This window comes from Sminthopsis crassicaudata, chromosome 5 (genome assembly GCF_048593235.1).
Source record: "Sminthopsis crassicaudata isolate SCR6 chromosome 5, ASM4859323v1, whole genome shotgun sequence".
Classification (NCBI taxonomy): domain Eukaryota; kingdom Metazoa; phylum Chordata; class Mammalia; order Dasyuromorphia; family Dasyuridae; genus Sminthopsis; species Sminthopsis crassicaudata.
The window spans coordinates 8,946,099-8,963,060 of record NC_133621.1 but is presented as its reverse complement, the minus strand read 5'-3'; the positions used below and the strand labels follow the sequence as shown (position 1 = coordinate 8,963,060).

At 36.3% G+C, this 16,962-nt stretch overlaps 1 protein-coding gene across 1 annotated transcript in view; it reads right to left on the bottom strand.

The window, feature by feature from the left end:
- The window catches only part of HDAC9 (histone deacetylase 9), a 697,702-nt gene that overhangs the window by 187,259 nt on the left and 493,481 nt on the right, over positions 1 to 16,962 (bottom strand). The window contains 2 exon segments of the mRNA XM_074268892.1: positions 2,033 to 2,120; positions 2,367 to 2,422. Coding sequence (XP_074124993.1) covers positions 2,033 to 2,120; positions 2,367 to 2,422 — 144 coding nt within the window.

The window sequence follows — 16,962 nt, the reverse complement described above, 5'->3', positions numbered from 1 at the left end:
GCACGTTGTTGAAACTTAATCTTTTAATAAAAACAGCCACCATGGCAACACAGCAATTACGTTGTATCTTTAAAAACTTCAACAAGTTTACTGTGTTTTTATTGAGTGAATGGGGGAGGGGGATGAAACTTGGATTTTTTTTAATGTGCATGGGAAAACAAATACAAACTTCCTCATCTCTCTCTCTTTTTTTTTCTTTCTTTCTTTTAATGGTATCACATGGCATTTGCCAACTGTTTTCATTAAAAGTGAGCTCTGGGCTGCAGTGGAGTAGGATTGGTTCTACCAAAGAACTAAAATTTATTTTCCTTAATCTGCCTTTCTCTTAAATTATAATTATATATATATACACACACACACATATTTTATGATAAATGTATGTTCCCTATCTTTTTTCCATTTTTCTCTTGTCTTTCCTTTTTATCCTTTCTTTTCTTTTCCTCTCTTTTTCCTTGCTTTTTCTTTCCTTCCTTCATTTCCTCTTCCTTTCTCTTTTATTCTTTCTTGTCCACTATATTTCTTGCCTTATTTCTTTATTAATTTCTTTCCTTCTTTCTTATCTTTCTCATGTCTTTCTTTCCTTCTTTCTCAATTTTCCTTTAGCTTTTATTGCTCCTTTTTATTTCTCTCTTTATTTGTTCTTTTTTATCTTATACTTCCTTTTATACTTTCATTTGTCCTACTTTTCCCTTTTTTTCTTTTATTCTTCCCTTTTATGTTCTTTGCCTTTTCCTATTCATTATTTCTTTCTCTTTTTTTTTCTTTCTTGGCTTTTTCTTTTTTTCTTTTTTTTCTTTTCTCTTGAATTTTTTTCTTTGCATTCTTCTTTTCTCTATTTTCTTTTTTATTTCATTTTTCTTCTTTGTCTTTTTTTCTTCTCTTCACTTTTCTCTGTATCTCATCCATTTTTCTTTTCCTCTTCTCTTTACTCCTCCCTGTTTTTCTTCTTTCCCTTCAATTTGTCTCTCTCTCTCCCCCTTTCTCCTTCTCTCCCTCTTTCCATCTTAATTCATTCTCTCTTTCAATTTCTGTTCTGTTTGCTTAACTGAACCAAAGTGCTAGATGGTAAGGCCATGACTTTCCAATAAGATTTAATTATGAGTGCAGATATGAACAAGATTTAGACTATTAAGCCGTGCACTTCAAAAAAACCCTTTAACATATTTTGTCTTTAAATCTTTTATCACCTGCAAAAATTAATTAAGTGCAGATGCCCTGGGTTAGGGTTTGATGCCAGGGTTCATTTCCTGTCTATGCTTTGTCAGACAACCTATTACACCTCTCTCCTGAACTGTCGGCCCAGCCGGCATGGGCCTCATAAATCACCCTCCCGCTCTCCTTGGGCCCGTGCACCGAGCTGGTCCTTTTTGGGGGAGGCAAAGCTCCAATCCCTTATTCATGCACACACTCTGGACAACATGCCAAATGTCACCCGCATTTAAACAAACCATTTGTTAAGCAAATTATAACTGCATTGTGCAAGAATGCATCCTATTAGAACAGAGGCCCAGCCCAGTGCTGCTGACTTGTAATCATCCTGCTTTCCTGCAGGGAGACATCCCACCCTGGCATCTGAGCCTGCAGAATGACAAGCGGGTTTGTTTGAATGATCCCAGTGTTACACAACAAGCCCAGGGATCCCAGGCAGGGGAAGTGGCCAATTTGGTAACCACAGCAACAGCATTCTTTCCAGCCCATCCGACTCGTTAGGGCCTCTAGTCTATGGGGGAAAGTAAACTCAGGTTCTGTTGGGTTATTTTAACACTGGAAGTATCAATTCATTTAAGGACCATAAAAAGGCTGCCCCGAGCTGTGGCTTCTTCTCATTAAACCTCTGTTAATGCTGTGAAAGTGAAAGCTTCAAGTTTATGGTTTCAGAATGTCCAGGCCGGATTTAATGAGTTTCCATGTTGGTTTGGGAGTCCACGCACTCTTGGATTATTTAGAAGGCAAGGCAGCTGGACACGGAAAAACAAACCCACTCCCCGGGACCCAGGAGAATAAGAAGACGGAGCTCGTCCAGGATACCTACCAGGTCTACAATCAATATCTTGCCTACATTGAGCTGCTCTCGCAAGTATTTGGCAGTAATTGCCACCGAATTAAAAAAGCAGAACCCCCTGCAGAATAGAGAAGAACAGAGAAATCAGAAAGCACATCAGCCAGGGGAAAAAATATATAAATAATGTTCAGGGCATTTCTCAAAATGCTATATGATCTCTGAAGCCATAAATCTGCTTCTGGGAGGACCTCGCGAGCCTTTGCAGGCATCTGCTAACAATTAGAGGGTTGCAGAGCCGTGCACAGTGCAGGTGACTGCCAGTAACCCCAGTGCTCCAGGATGGCCGGTCTTCTCTGGTACTTACATGGCTGTTGACTCTTCAGCATGATGGCCTGGGGGCCTTACAACAGCAAACCCATTCTGTAAAACAAGATAGGTTTTCAATTATCAGATAGGGAAAGGAAAAAAAAAAAAAAAAAAAGAATTCTCGACTCTTCGTGTAATATGGAGCAGCCAGCAAACAGGATTGGAACCTATTAGAGGCTTCTGAGCTTGCCCCCATTAGCCTTTCATGGAATTAGCAGAAATAAAATATCTGATTAAAGCCGCGTATATCATATCTCAAAGAGAAGACTCAAGTGGAGCCTGGAAGGAACTGGATGATTTCTGGGGGTTGAATCCAGTTGGTCAATGGGCATCCCGGTCACCAGACTAACCAAATTCACTTAGGAATAAAACTATATCTCATTACATCTGGGTCCTGAATTCTTTTTGGAGGGAAGAAAGAGAAGAAATTCCTTCTTGGTGGAATATGGAGTTCCAGAAGCGTTGTCCCATTCTGAACTACATTGAAAAAAGGTTCCCACACAATGAAAATTTAATTTCCAATTCCAGTGTCAGCAAAATGACAAACCTCTGTGTGTATGTGCGTGTGTATGTGCACATGTGTGCGCACACACACACACACACACACACACACACACAAGACTTTCCTGAAGGGGATAAAAAAGGAAAAAAAAAAAAGGACAATGGGAAGGCCATATTTTTTCCAGTCTATAAATTTAGCTTGGAAGTCGGCCAAAGCTTGCAAGTTTATTGGATTCTCTAAGTCAATTTCTAACTCATGTTGTGGAATTTTATAAAGAATTCCTGTGCAGAACAGCAATCAGATCTAACTATGATCAAGGAATTCCTGAACCTCTAAGTTGGTTGTAATGCATCATAGAAAAATGAAGTAACTCCTCAACAAACCCAGGATCTATAAATCCTTATAAAACCATGATGGGGAGAAATGGAGGGTCCGTTCACTTGAAGTAATCATTTCTCAGGAGGTTCACACTACCTTTCACTTAACTATGACTTGAGAAGCAAGTTAATAATAAAAAGTGTATTTTTCCCTTTTTTATGGGCAGTGGGCGGATAGGTGGGCTGTCCCTGACCTGTGATTTCATGAGTGTACAGTACTCCCAAGGGAAACTTCCTCCAAGAAAATAACTTGATAACTCATCTGCAACTTGTAATCTTAGAGAATCCCTGGGTCATTAGGAGGTTAAGTTCTTTGCCTTTTGCTCCACAGCACAGATGTATCAGAGATCGTTAGTCAGCTCCGTCTTCTTAATTTGAAGGCTTAAAACCTCTAATAAGAGCATCCTGATCTAGGTTTTATGATCTTTGTTTTGATTTTGTTCTTTTGATATCTGTACTTCAGTATCATTGGCTTCTTCCATTCTCATGTATTAATTTTTCACATTTAAAAATATCATTATGGAAAGGGCTTCTATAAGTTTTATTTGATGCCAGTGGGATCAGTGACGCCAAAAAAAAAATGACTAAACTCCCCACATCCAGTTGCTTTATCAGGCTGCCTTTTCTGCTAATTACACAATAATTTAAGACAAGCTGATGAACCGTCCTAACCAGGGAGTTTATTTCCAAATTTTTCTTAAGAAACATGCAGCCTTATTGGGCTTATAACCCAAAGAAATACTGAGGAGGGGAAAGGGACCTGTATGTGCCAAAATGTTTGTGGCAGCCCTTTTCATAGTGGCTAGAAACTGGAAGATGAATGGATGTCCATCCATTGGAGAATGGTTGGGTAAATTATGGTATATGAAGGTTATGGAATATTATTGCTCTGTAAGAAATGACCAGCAGGAGGAATACAGAGAGGGTTGGAGAGACTTACAGGAACTGATGCTGAGTGAAATGAACAGAACCAGAAGATCTCTGTACACTTCAACAACAATACTGTATGAGGATGTATTCTGATGGAAGTGGAAATCTTCAACATAAAGAAGATCCAACTCACTTCCAGCTGATCAATGATGGACAGAGACAACTACACCCAGAGAAGGAACACTGGGAAGTGAATGTAAATTGTTAGCACTACTGTCTATCTACCCAGGTTACTTACACCTTTGGAATCCAATACTTAATGTGCAACAAGAAAGTTAGATTTACACACATATATTGTATCTAGGTTATATTGTAACACATGTAAAATGTACGGGATTGCCTGTCATCGGGGGGAGGGAGTAGAGGGAGGGAGGGGATAATTTGGAAAAATGAATACAAGGGATAATATTATTAAAAAATACTCATGCATATATACTGTGAAAAAAATTATAAATAAATAAAATTTAAAAAAAAGAAAAAAAACATGCAGCTTATATCTAGAAAATCAGTCATTTGCCAAGGGTTTAAAACAGATTCATTTCATCAATGACATCTCATTAATTAGCATCTAATATAATTATCCCTTCATCTGGATGGTAATATGCATAACATGTTCTGACCCTTGATAGAAATAGGGCATTTTATCAATTCTGATAATCTCTCATTCTTTAAGATGTTCCCTATCAACACAGCATTGGGTATCACGGTTCAGAAGAGAACAATTTGAGACATGGTTGTCATCATGGCTGGCATCAGAGTTGCTCTGATGACGATAATAACACCCATGAAACAAGTCCAGACGTAGTTAACTTTGTGAAATGGTCTATAAATACCAAAGCAGCTCAAGGAGGGAGATCATTGTGGACTAGAGTTTTCAAGAAGGTTTCACAAGGCAGGTGACAAGGTAATTATGAAAGAAGGGTAGGGTTGGAGCAATGAGAGAAGAGGGGAAAGTGAATTAACAATAACAAATAAAAGAGGCAGGAAACCAAATGGTATCTGTGTGAAATATTAAGTTTTATAGGGTTGGAGAGTTTCTGTTAAAAAGTAATGGAAAATAAGAGTCTATAAGAGGTAGAGAATCTATAGGTAGGACAGGTTCATACTATAAAGATTCTTAGAAATCAGAGGATTCAGTCTACTTCCTTTGCAAAAATTTGTCAAAAAAGGGACTTTCTTCATCTATGCTTCTACCTCCTATGTTATTATCCCCTATAATATAGCTAGCATTTTAATTATCCTCCCAGTTTTTTTTTTTTACTGAAACCACTTTATACATTGTTGTCTAGTTATTTTTACTCATTAAATTCAATTTTACTTTAGATACCCTCATCCCTTAAAAAGAAAAATTATTGATGACATTTTTAAACTACAGTTATTTGTAGCTGTGGTCCTCGTCTAACTCCGTTGTAAGGAACAAAAAATGTTATGAAAAACAACCAATAAAAGGGCACTTTCTGATGAGCTATGCAAAATTCTGTCTTTGCTGAGAGGACATATTTCATTTTCTATTCTTTGAAAACTGGTAACTGTTTTTCAAGGTGTTTCCAATTGTATCACCTCCTGCAAAGAATGCCTTTCCCCACCCTTGGTCTCACCCATCTTCTTTAGTCGTCAATTTATTTACTCTCTTGACATGTCTATTTTATTACACTGTATATCAGGGACTGACATGATGTTTATGGTCCTCTATATTCCTTATGTTTTAAAAATTGCCTGATGTTTGAAATTTAGATTAAATATATATTCACTGTCTTTCCACTGACCAGAAAGATAAAGGAAGAAGATATCTGATAGCTCAAGCAGTTTAGATCTTCTGGTCTTTTGTTTTTATACTTTTACCTAATTTATTTTTTTCATCTTGACTCTAATAAGTCAATGATCTGATTATAGAGAGATAATAGATTCCAACATGACACTTTCATTGCTATTTGTTCATTTCCTATTAGTTAAGATAAAATCAATCTCTTTTTCATTATGTTAGTTGATGGAAGTCATACCCTGTACCCTTTGGTTCTGGTTTTTATATTACTTATGATATGGAAATACAAATGAATGAATGAAGCATCTATTAAGTGCATACTGTGAGCAAAGCACTGGAGATACAAATAGAATAGTTAAACCCCTATTCTCAAGGAGCTCTCCACCTAATAATGGAGACAACACATATGGAAAGCTTTATCTGGAAGTCACATGGAAAAGGTTCAAGGTCCTAAGATATAGTAACAAAGCAGATGAGAATGCTTCATAATTAATATCATTTCCAAAGCTGAAGGCAGATGATTTTCTGATATCGAAGCATCAAATTTGCAAACATCAGCCTTCTCCTTATTTTTGCAGTTATATTTTCCTTTATATTTTTCATTATTCTCATTATCACACCTTTGTAGTTAATGAATGAATCATATGCTGATTTAATTGAAAGGGGCTTGCTGTGTTTTTCATAAAGTTCTTCTTCCTCTACACCTTTGCAATACAAAATTCAGTGTCTATGTTGCGATTATCTTCAGAGTGTTTTCTTGATTTATGCTCTTTTCTATATCCATCTCTGAGTTGCTGACATAGGCAAAAGGAGGAATGAGGTTCATATTGATAGGCAAGAATTATCAGCTAGTAGGAAGTTTATTGGTGAAGATGCCTCAAACAAGAAACCATAGTTTGTTAGTAAGGATCAATGTGAAGTCTTTTCAACTCTGTATTACCTGCCAATGCTAAGAAACACTGACAGCCTACTACCATCTCCATAACACAATGAAACCACAGTGGAGGAATTCTGGTGAGGGTCTCTAAAATGTATTGGTAAGAGTTTATCTCCAGCCCTCCCTTATGTTTCTCTCTCACTTTCAGGTGAATATTGTAAATATCCACTTGTGTATTCATTTTCCATTTCAAATTCAGCATATCTGAAACCAAAATATTCACCTGAAATCAAAAGCCCTGTATTAGAATTTCATCAATATTACTTACAATCTATGTAAATGAATAAATAAAATGCATTTATTATTATTCAAATTCATGAGATAGTACTTGACGTCAAGAATGTTATATTTCAATAAGGGAGATGATAGATAAATGAGTTGATGGTGGATGTATAGACAGACGAATGGATGCACGGAAGGGCAACAGATGATGGATAAACAGATGAGATAAAGAGAGACAGAGAGACAGAGACAGAGAGAGAGAGAGAGAGAGAGAGAGAGAGAGAGAGAGAGAGAGAGAGAGAGAGAGAGAGAGAGGTGGAAATCATGGTATAGGAAGTAACAGAGATGGGCATGTCCTTTCCAGAGGCAATAACTGTGTTCATTTGATTACACATTTCAGAAGAAAATTTATAAAGTGAAAGTGGGAAGAACTTCTAGTCCCAGAGAATATAGGGCAAGTGACCAAACTCCTCACAAGTATAATATCTGGTGGTACAATTTCCAAAGTGAAATCGCAGTTGCAAGGTAGGAACAAAAGATTAAGCTGAAGATGAGGGGGGAATCACCTTGGGAGAATTATGAAATCAAGACACCAAACATCACATCTCAGTTTCTTTATCAGACACTATGTCAATCAATCAGGTTTGTGAGGACAGTCCCTGACAAAGGACATCAAAGTCCACATTTGTAGAGGAGGTAATTCCCCAGATCACCTGTATTGTTTACCCATCTGACTCACAACCATAATACTTAAAGTTTGTGCTCAATACTTCACATTGACACTATGTGCATTAGTGGGAAAGAACTTTTCAGGTGGTTTTTATATTTTAATGTGTTTATTGAAGGAGAGAGAAATGATGTATAACCATTATGCTTTTCTACGAGTAAATTGAATAAACTTATTTGTTAATGGAATGTTGTAGGAAAGTAACTTCCTTATCCATTACCCCAATTCCTAGAATTTTTAAAAAATGGTGAAGCAACTACATCTCTAAGGAACCAACCTACTAGTGTAACTAATCTAACTGCAGATTAGATGAGAGAACAAGCCCAGAGAAATAGGGGCAGAGGGGAACATAACATACACCAAGAACAAATTGCTTAACTTATATGTGACTCAGATGACACATGATAACATATCTACTAAGTCCTAGATGAGTTGTTCTTTTCACTGGTTAAGGGAATTTCCCAAAGAAACACCACATATTTTTCATGATACATGGTCTAACCCCAAAACAGAATGTAGACTTTGAGAAATAACACTTGAATTTCAATATTTTTTCATTAATGCCCATCCAAGAGCATCACACATCGGATCAAAGAAAACTCAAAGGGACCTTGCAAATCACCATGTAAAATTGCCTTATTTTGTAGCTCAAGAAATGAAGGGTCAGAAAAATAAAGTGATTTGCCAAAGATCACAAGTTATTAATATGCATAAGTTACAATAATATTTTAATATAATAATTATTATTTTAATATTATAATATATGTTATAATATTTTATAGTACCCACTATATCCTTTATGCTAAGGGCTTTAAAATTTTTATTTCATATGATTCTTATAAAAACCCTAGGAGGTACGTGTTATTATCTCCACTTTGCAGATGAGAAAACTGAAGCAAACAGGTTAAATGACTTGCTCTGGGACATACAGTTAATGAGGGTCTGAGTGCCAGAATGATTCTCGACTCAGTACTCTATCTGCTGTGTCAACAGCTGCCTCTATTACTTGCAAAGATCAGAATCTGAATTTAAAACCATGTCCTCTGATGCAAAAACCCAGTGCATTTTTCCTTTCATCATGCTTCCTGGACTGCACCAGGCTACATGGCAGGTACTTAATAATGTGCGAATTTCATTTATTTAGTTGCATTTTTTTTTTAAGCCCGAAGAGGAGTTAAGTAACAACACAGATGATTCTAAGTCTAAACTCAGTGCATGAATTGGCAGTGACAAATGAGGAGAGAGTGACATTTCCAAGTCAGACTATCTATCTTAGACCTCGGTGACCCAATCTTAGATCTTCAATGACCCCTCATTTAGAAGCCAAAAGAAAATGATGGAAAAGCCATTTCCTTCCTGTCCTATCATTTCTGGCTATGGATGTGACAGCTGCCTCTGAAGATGAATGGAGGATACCATATAGCTGACCTAGAATCGACTACCAAAATCTTTTTAAAAGTGACTTCTTAGGTTGAAATTAGCAGTTATCTGTTCAGTCGGAAGACATTCGGAAAGTGGATGAGAATGGGTCACTATCAAATTCTCTAGTACGCTAACACTCCAAGGCTGTGAAATAGCCCGGATTATTAAAGAGACAAGAAAAGTGTTGTATTTTACAATTAGCATGCGAGGTGGGGACCAAGAGTAACAAAATCTTTTTTTTTTTTTTTTTTTTTTTGCAAAGCTCTGGGTACTTAAGATCTCTTATGGAATATCATAATCACAATTAAGTAATCACAAATATTGCTGCAGAGAATATCACACAAATGATGAAAAGCTTACCTTCATTTATGTGTATGTGTGTGCATATGTGTGAATAAATATCACATATGCATATATTTGCATCTATATCAACAATGCAAGTTCAAGTGCTTGAATATATTAATACACATATTTGTGTGGACATCTGTATACATTGTGTGTGTGTGTGCATTAAATCGCTCATTAAAATATGTACTTCTTGATGGTGGAAGCAGGAGAATATGTTTGCCTTTCTTTTTATTCCCAAGAGCTCAGCACAGTGGTTGGCATGTGGTAAATCTTTTTTATTGGTATTGTTGTTGTTGTTTAGTAACGTAGTCATGTCTGACTGTGACCCTGTGGACCATAGAATACCATTTTATTTTTTATTTTTTGGTAAAGATAATAGAGTACTTTTCTATTTCCACTAAACGCCTATTAGCTGGCTAATTGATTGACCCCCATATCAGTAATGACTTCATGTAGAAAATGGTAATTATTATCTATTGAAGTTAGATTTGAACCCCTAAAAAGTGTCCCTGATTCTAATTCTGGACTTCTATTCATTATGTCACTTAGCTTCCCCCAGAAGGGCTCACTTTCTTTTAGAACTCTATTCAAGTATCATTTTCTATATTGAAAACTAATATTCATATTGACCATATCCAGAAAAAGATGTCAAATTTTACACACTGAATCCTTCACACTTTATGTCAAGAGGAGTACCATGTTTTATCATGAGTCCTATGAAATTTACTCATAATTCCCAAGTCTTTCAGAATTGTATGTCTACAAAATATTACTGTCAGTGTATGGATTATTCTTCTGGTTCTGCTCACCTCTCTCTGCATCAGTCCATGTGAGTCTTCCTAAGTGTCTTTGAAACATATTACTACATAATAGTATTTCACTACATCCACATATTTGCCAGCCATTCCTTAAAGGATGATCATGCCCTCAATTTCTAATTCTATGCAACCAGCAAATAAGATATTATAATTATTAATATGTAAGTTAAAAATAATAAATATAATATAAAATTAATAAAAGTGATTTTACACAATTTATAACAAAATTAAATAATTTTCTTATTTTGATAATGTTCTTGTTTTCCTTTTTTTCCTTTTCCTCTTTCCCTCCTGATTTCCTTTTAGTGAACTGTTTCTGTATCTAATTGTATATGTATGTATTGGGAGTATATTCTTATCTTCTTTGACAATTCAGATAAGAGTGAAGTTCAAGTGTTTCCTGCTACCCTAATCATTTCTTCTTTGTTTTCATATGTTTCTACTTGCTCCCTGCTAATAAGTGAGACAATGTTCCCTAATCTCCCCATTTTTTGTCATCCAGTAAAATTTCTTTTTTATGATCATGAATCCATAATAGAACCACACCAAGGCCTTTTATTTAATTATACTTTCTCTATGAGGGGAAGTAGAAGGGCTGCATCTCATTCCCTAAATGTGAATATAAAATGATCCTTGTTTAGTCCCTTAGTTATTCATGCTTAGTTTCTTTTTTTTTTCTTTTCTTTTTCTTTTTTTTTTTTTTTTTAATTATCTCTCATGTTCCTGTGTTTGGGCTTCAAAGTTTCTAAATAGTTTTGCTCTTTTCCTTAAGCATTTTTGGAAATCCACTATTGCATTAAAGATTTTTGTTTTTCCTTCTGTTTAATTTTACTATTTTTTTTCCTGGGAAAATTATTCTTGGTTTTAAGGTCATATCCTTTGCCTTCTGGAAGACCATATTCCAAGCTATCTATGTGTGGCTACTAAATTGTTTATAATCCTGATGATATTTCAGTTCTTTTTTCTGAGTGCTTGTATTTTCTTTTATCTGAAAGCTCTGGATTTTGTCTATTATGTTCCTTGGAGTTTTCATTTTTAGGATTTCTTTCGTAAATTTTTCAATATATTCTTCCCATTTCTATTTTGTCCTTTGTTTTCAAAGGATCTGGCAAGTTGTTTTTTTAATTTCTTGAAATGCAAAGTCTAGGCTCTTTCTTAGGTTATAATTTTCAGGTAGTCCAAAGATTCTCCCCTCAAACAATTTTCTAGTTCAGTTTTAAGTTGTTTTCTTGTTATTGAGATATCTAACATTTTCTTCTATTTTCCCATTTTTTCCCTTCTTTTCACTATTTTTCTTGACTTTTAAAGTAATTACCTTCTTTTTGATCCAATTTAATCTTCGGGGAGTTTGTCCCTTGGTGTGCTTTTGTACCCCTTCTCTCAGGCTGTTAATGACCTTTCTTGTTCTTTCTCTGTTTTCTCTTTCTTAATTGAGGAAAACCTTTTAATTGTTTTTTTTTTAACATTTAATTTATCCAATTGATTCTTTGCCAAATCCATGAATTTTTTGAGTCATTGTTTAGAAATATGTTGGAATAATTTTCTTTTGAGTTTGTGTTGAGAATATATTCATATTATTATAATGGCCCTTTATGATGAGATTCTTTTTTGCTTACTTATCTTTGCAGACTACTTCCAGATTTTACATGGATATTTTATATTTAGAGAGAGGCTCTATGTACTCCTGAATGTTCAATCATATCCTACTGCTGTTTTTGTGTACTATTAAGTGTGTTTTTTTTTAAAGTTTTTTCAGGATCTCAAGGATGCCTCTGTTTGGGGAGCTACAAGCTTTCAGGTCTCTTAAATTCTGATAATTTCACCTCTCTCTGAGCTCTATAAAGCTCCTGATTTGAGTTTGGGTCTGAGCAGTTTGTGGGCTTGTCTTATTTGAATTTTCATTCAGCTGCTTTCTGGAATTGGACACTGTCAATAGCTAACTTCCCTTTAGCCTGAGATGCCTTCCCTGATTATGCTGCTACATTTGGTTTGAATTGGATTTGGTTTGGGGTTGAATCTGTACCTGAGACCCAGTTATACTCCTTGGGTTTAAGCCATACAGGTTGATCATTTCTGAACATGCTTCTTATTCATTATATAGTCTAGATTGTGACCTGTCCTCACCCTTATATACAGCTTTCCTTCATGATACACTCCAGATCGATCACCCCAAACCTAATAATAATCAGCAAATCTGTCACATATGATCTGTTTCCAAACCTTTTAAAAGGTCAGCTTTCTCTCTGCTGGGTCTGGAACCCTTTTTTAACTTGGTATCCATACAACCTCTTCCTGTGCAGGAATGCTTCTTAGAATACAGATCTGGTTAGATCCTGTTTATAGTGTGCAGACACCGTCTGCCATATTAGGAATTTATCTTAACTATGATTTAATTTCTTTCTTAGATCTATTGATTAGGATTTATCAGTATATTTTATAGATCTGTTTAGATGACTTGTAACAGAGGGTGGCTCTTGTATTTCTTCCTTCTTCTTCACCATTTTTGCCTTACCTTTAATGCTAGTTTTTTGTTTCTTTTAACACCAATATTCCAAGTAAAACTCTGCAGAACTCCAGAATTTCAGAAGAGTTAAAGATTAGGAACCCTCAGGGATAGAAGAGTAATTAAAGTGCAGTTTTTACAGCAATATTTCACTGGTGGTGATTCATGTACCAGAAGTGGTAAAAGAAACATCCAGAGCACGTATAACTGGAAAGGGATGTGAGAAATAAATGGGCAGCCTGGATGTTCTTTCAGAGGCTTAAGAGACAATGCAATCACTTCTTAAGTTTAAAGATGGTCAGAATAGCTCCAACTTGCCTGCTTTTTCATTCTTAAAAGGAAAAAAAAATGATCAAGTTCCTGATTATAGGCTCATGGACTTCAGGAGGAAAGCAACCTTTGAAAGTATCTGTATAATCTGCTCGTTTTACAGGGAGGAAACAGAGCTGAAAACTTGAGGGGCTGACTCAGGATCATATAGATAAGAAATGGCAGATACTGGCTTTTAATGCAGATTTTTTTCTGAACCAATCAACACTGGGAGGTTCATTTCTCTCTGAGTGTGTCTTTTATGAAAGCAGAAAATCTGGAGGTATATAGGATTTTTTTTTAATGTCCCCTCCTACATGTCACCTCAATGCTAAACTTTAATAAATTGAATACAATTTCTGTTGCAGTAAGTCCTAAAAATTCAATTCAAGTTAATGCAATAAGCATATATTAAGTGCCTACTATATGCCATGTATTCTGTTAAGAGATGGGGAGATACTGAAAACCAAGCACAATAGTCCCTGCCATCAAATGGCTTCCATCTCACTGTGTGTGTGTGTGTGTGTGTGTGTGTGTGTGTGTGTGTGTGTGTGTGTGTGTATTAAGAAGGAAGGATAGGGAGATGATGTACACACATACAAAGCAATTGTACTTGGAAAAGAAATTTCTCTTGCAGTGAATGGGGTGTTGGATTCGGAGATTGGAAAACATAAATTCAACTCTTTCCTTCACACTCATTATCTTTATAATCTGCACTCCTACCCAGCCTCCATTTTCTTATCTATCAAATGTAGCTCACAAGCTTATTTTGAGAATCAATGATATAATTAAAGAAAAGCCCTTTGGAAACTTTAAAATCTTCTAGGAAAGTGAGCTATTAATCCTGATATTAATATTGCTATGAAGAAATTAAAATGTTGAGGGGGCAGCTCGATAGTACAGTGGTTCTGGAATCAGGAAACTCTTTTTCCTGAGTTAAAATCTGTCCTTAGACACTTACCAGCTATATGACATTGGCAAGTCACTTAATCCTGTTTACCTCAGTTTCCTCATGTATCTAATCAGCTACAGAATTAAATGCAAACCACTCCAATATCTTTGCCAAGAAAATCCCAAATAGAATCATGGAGAGTTAGACATAACTGAAAGGATTCGATGACAACAACCAAAATAAATAATAACAAAAGTCTGAATTATACCTTCAAGGAATATAGAGCTGAAGAGGTGTACTTTCATGAAGTCAATCATGAATATGCTGCAGGAACAACAAAAAGTGAAAAGGGCGGGAATCAAAGTGATGTAAAAATATTTTGTTTATTTAAGAAGCAAAAGTGTCATGGCAGAAAGAAACCACTTGCTTCAAAACAGCAGATTTCAAATGAAAAAGACACATTCTGGGTGGCACATCCCTAGCCTCAGGGAGCAATGAGATCTCCCACTAATCCACCTTTAACTCTTACTACCCATGCAAATTTAAGTAAGTTATTTCCCCTACTTGGGTCAATCTCAGTTCTGCCATCTGCAGAATAAGGGACTAGATGGCTTCTAAGATGCTTTCTGGCTTTGGCTCCATGATATTGGAGAGAGTTGGCCAGGTGGTGGCTAAGGCACTGGAGTCTGGAAGGTGAGTTCAAATGCACTCGGGCACTGACTAACAGTGTGATGCGGGACAAATCTCTAAGGCACTGCAGATCTCAATTTCCTCAATTGTAAAATCTCCCTAATAATAGCACCTATGTCATAGAATTGTATTAAATGAGTTGATACTTCCTCTTTCCTCTATTTCTTTCTTTCTCTCTGTCTCCCCCCCCCTCACTCTCTCTCCCTCCCTTCCTTCTTCTTTCATCTGAGTCATTTCAGCTACAATATATTCAGCTATGATGTAAGCACCCATCACCAGGGTGCTGATTTAGGTGACTGTAAGATACCTAATATAATTTTGTGATTTATGATTGAACTAGTCACCAGTGCCAATGCAGTCTTGTTAATGTTAACTTCTAAATGATTAAATAAAAAGGCAACCTTGTTCTCTCCCCTTAATTCCCATTTGCTGAGGATGTTTTTGTAACACATTGGTATCTGTCATGACATCAGCTGACTTCAGCCTCAGTGAGTGTCTCACGTTCAGAGATAATCTTAAAGATGATGATCCTAAGACTGTTCATCTGTGGCAGAGGAAGGAAAGAGAGCTTCAAAAAGCAAGCTTGCTTCTTTCACAAAAGCCAGGAGGTTGAGAAAGGTCCAGAGATACACCAAGAAAGCAATATAGGACATTTAGTAATGTCATTTTGCCTCACTAAGGAAGTCTATGGGAACAAGGAAAATAAGAGGGATTCTGCACTCAAGGCTGAATGGACCACAAAGTCAATGCATGGCTGCCAGCTCATTGCCCAACAGAGGCTGAACAGAAGGAGCCTGATGACAGCTTTGGAAAATAGATCTTAGAAAATTTGGCATTTGAGGTCCAGGATGGCTTTAGTCATATGCCGAACCTGGCTCTGGCTGCAGGGAACCATATTTGTGAAAATCAAGCCTAGAGTGGGAAGAAAAGAAGGGATTGAGGGCTCCTTCTATTACATATAATTCATTCTGAGCCGCAGCATAAAGACAATAACAATGATTCAGCTTTGAGTGAATCACAAGTGTGTGTGTGTGTGTGTGTGTGTGTGTGTGTGTGTGTGTGTGTGTGTGTTGGGATGGGGAGGAATTAACAAATATCTACTTCTATTTGACATGACGGTACCCTGTTAGGAAGCCAAAAGTTTGGTTTAGTAACCGTTTGTTTGAAGTTCCACCATGCCCAATAATGTGTGTGAAGGCTTCTTGGCTAACTTGATTGTGGCATTTCATTTTTTAAAGAATGAACATCTCAAATTGGTGGGGAAACATAAGACTATATCCTGAACTCAGACTGAGTATAATCAGTATAAGAACAACAGAGAGGCAAAAAAGATGAAATATTGTTTTGAGGTATCATTTTACTATGGATGTATTTACAAAAGCAGATGACTGTAATTACACACACACACACACACACACATACACACACACACACACACACACATAATTCAAACTATTCCAAGACAATAAAAGACACCTCAGCCATGAGTAAAGAAGATAGGCACTGTAGTATAATCAGCACCACCTCATTTTTAGTATTCTAGGATGAATAGCAGGTTAAATATACATGATATTAAATGCTACTAAATGTGAAGTACTGTGCTAGAATGCACTCTAGCAAGGAGAAGAGAGAGAGAAAAAAAAGAGAGAGAGAGAGAGAGAGAGAGAGAGAGAGAGAGAGAGAGAGAGAGAGAGAGAGAGAGAGAGAGAGAGAGAGAGAGAGAGAGAGAGGGAGGGAGGGAGGGAGGGAGGAACTTCAGGGCCAAGAGGAGTATAAACACTTGCATGCAGAGGAGAACAAGATCCAATCCTAGATAAGATCACAGTATACTTCTATTCACCTCATTCTATCATGGAAACTTCAAAAACTTACAGACCTCAGAACCATTTTTCAAAATAGAAGTAGAAAAACTTGAAGTATGAGATAACACCCCCTTCATCTGAGAGCAGAGTCCAACTTTAACATAAAGTTAAAAGTCAAGAAATAGGCTGAGAAAATGATAAAAAAAATCTGACCTAAAAGTTATCAGGGAAACGACAAGAAAGATCAAAACTCAAAAGAACACAAGGTCAAAAAAGCTACAAGAATGCCTCAAAAATGTGCTTTGGACACAAGCTGAACAATAATTCCTGGAAAAGCTCAAAAAGGCTTTTCA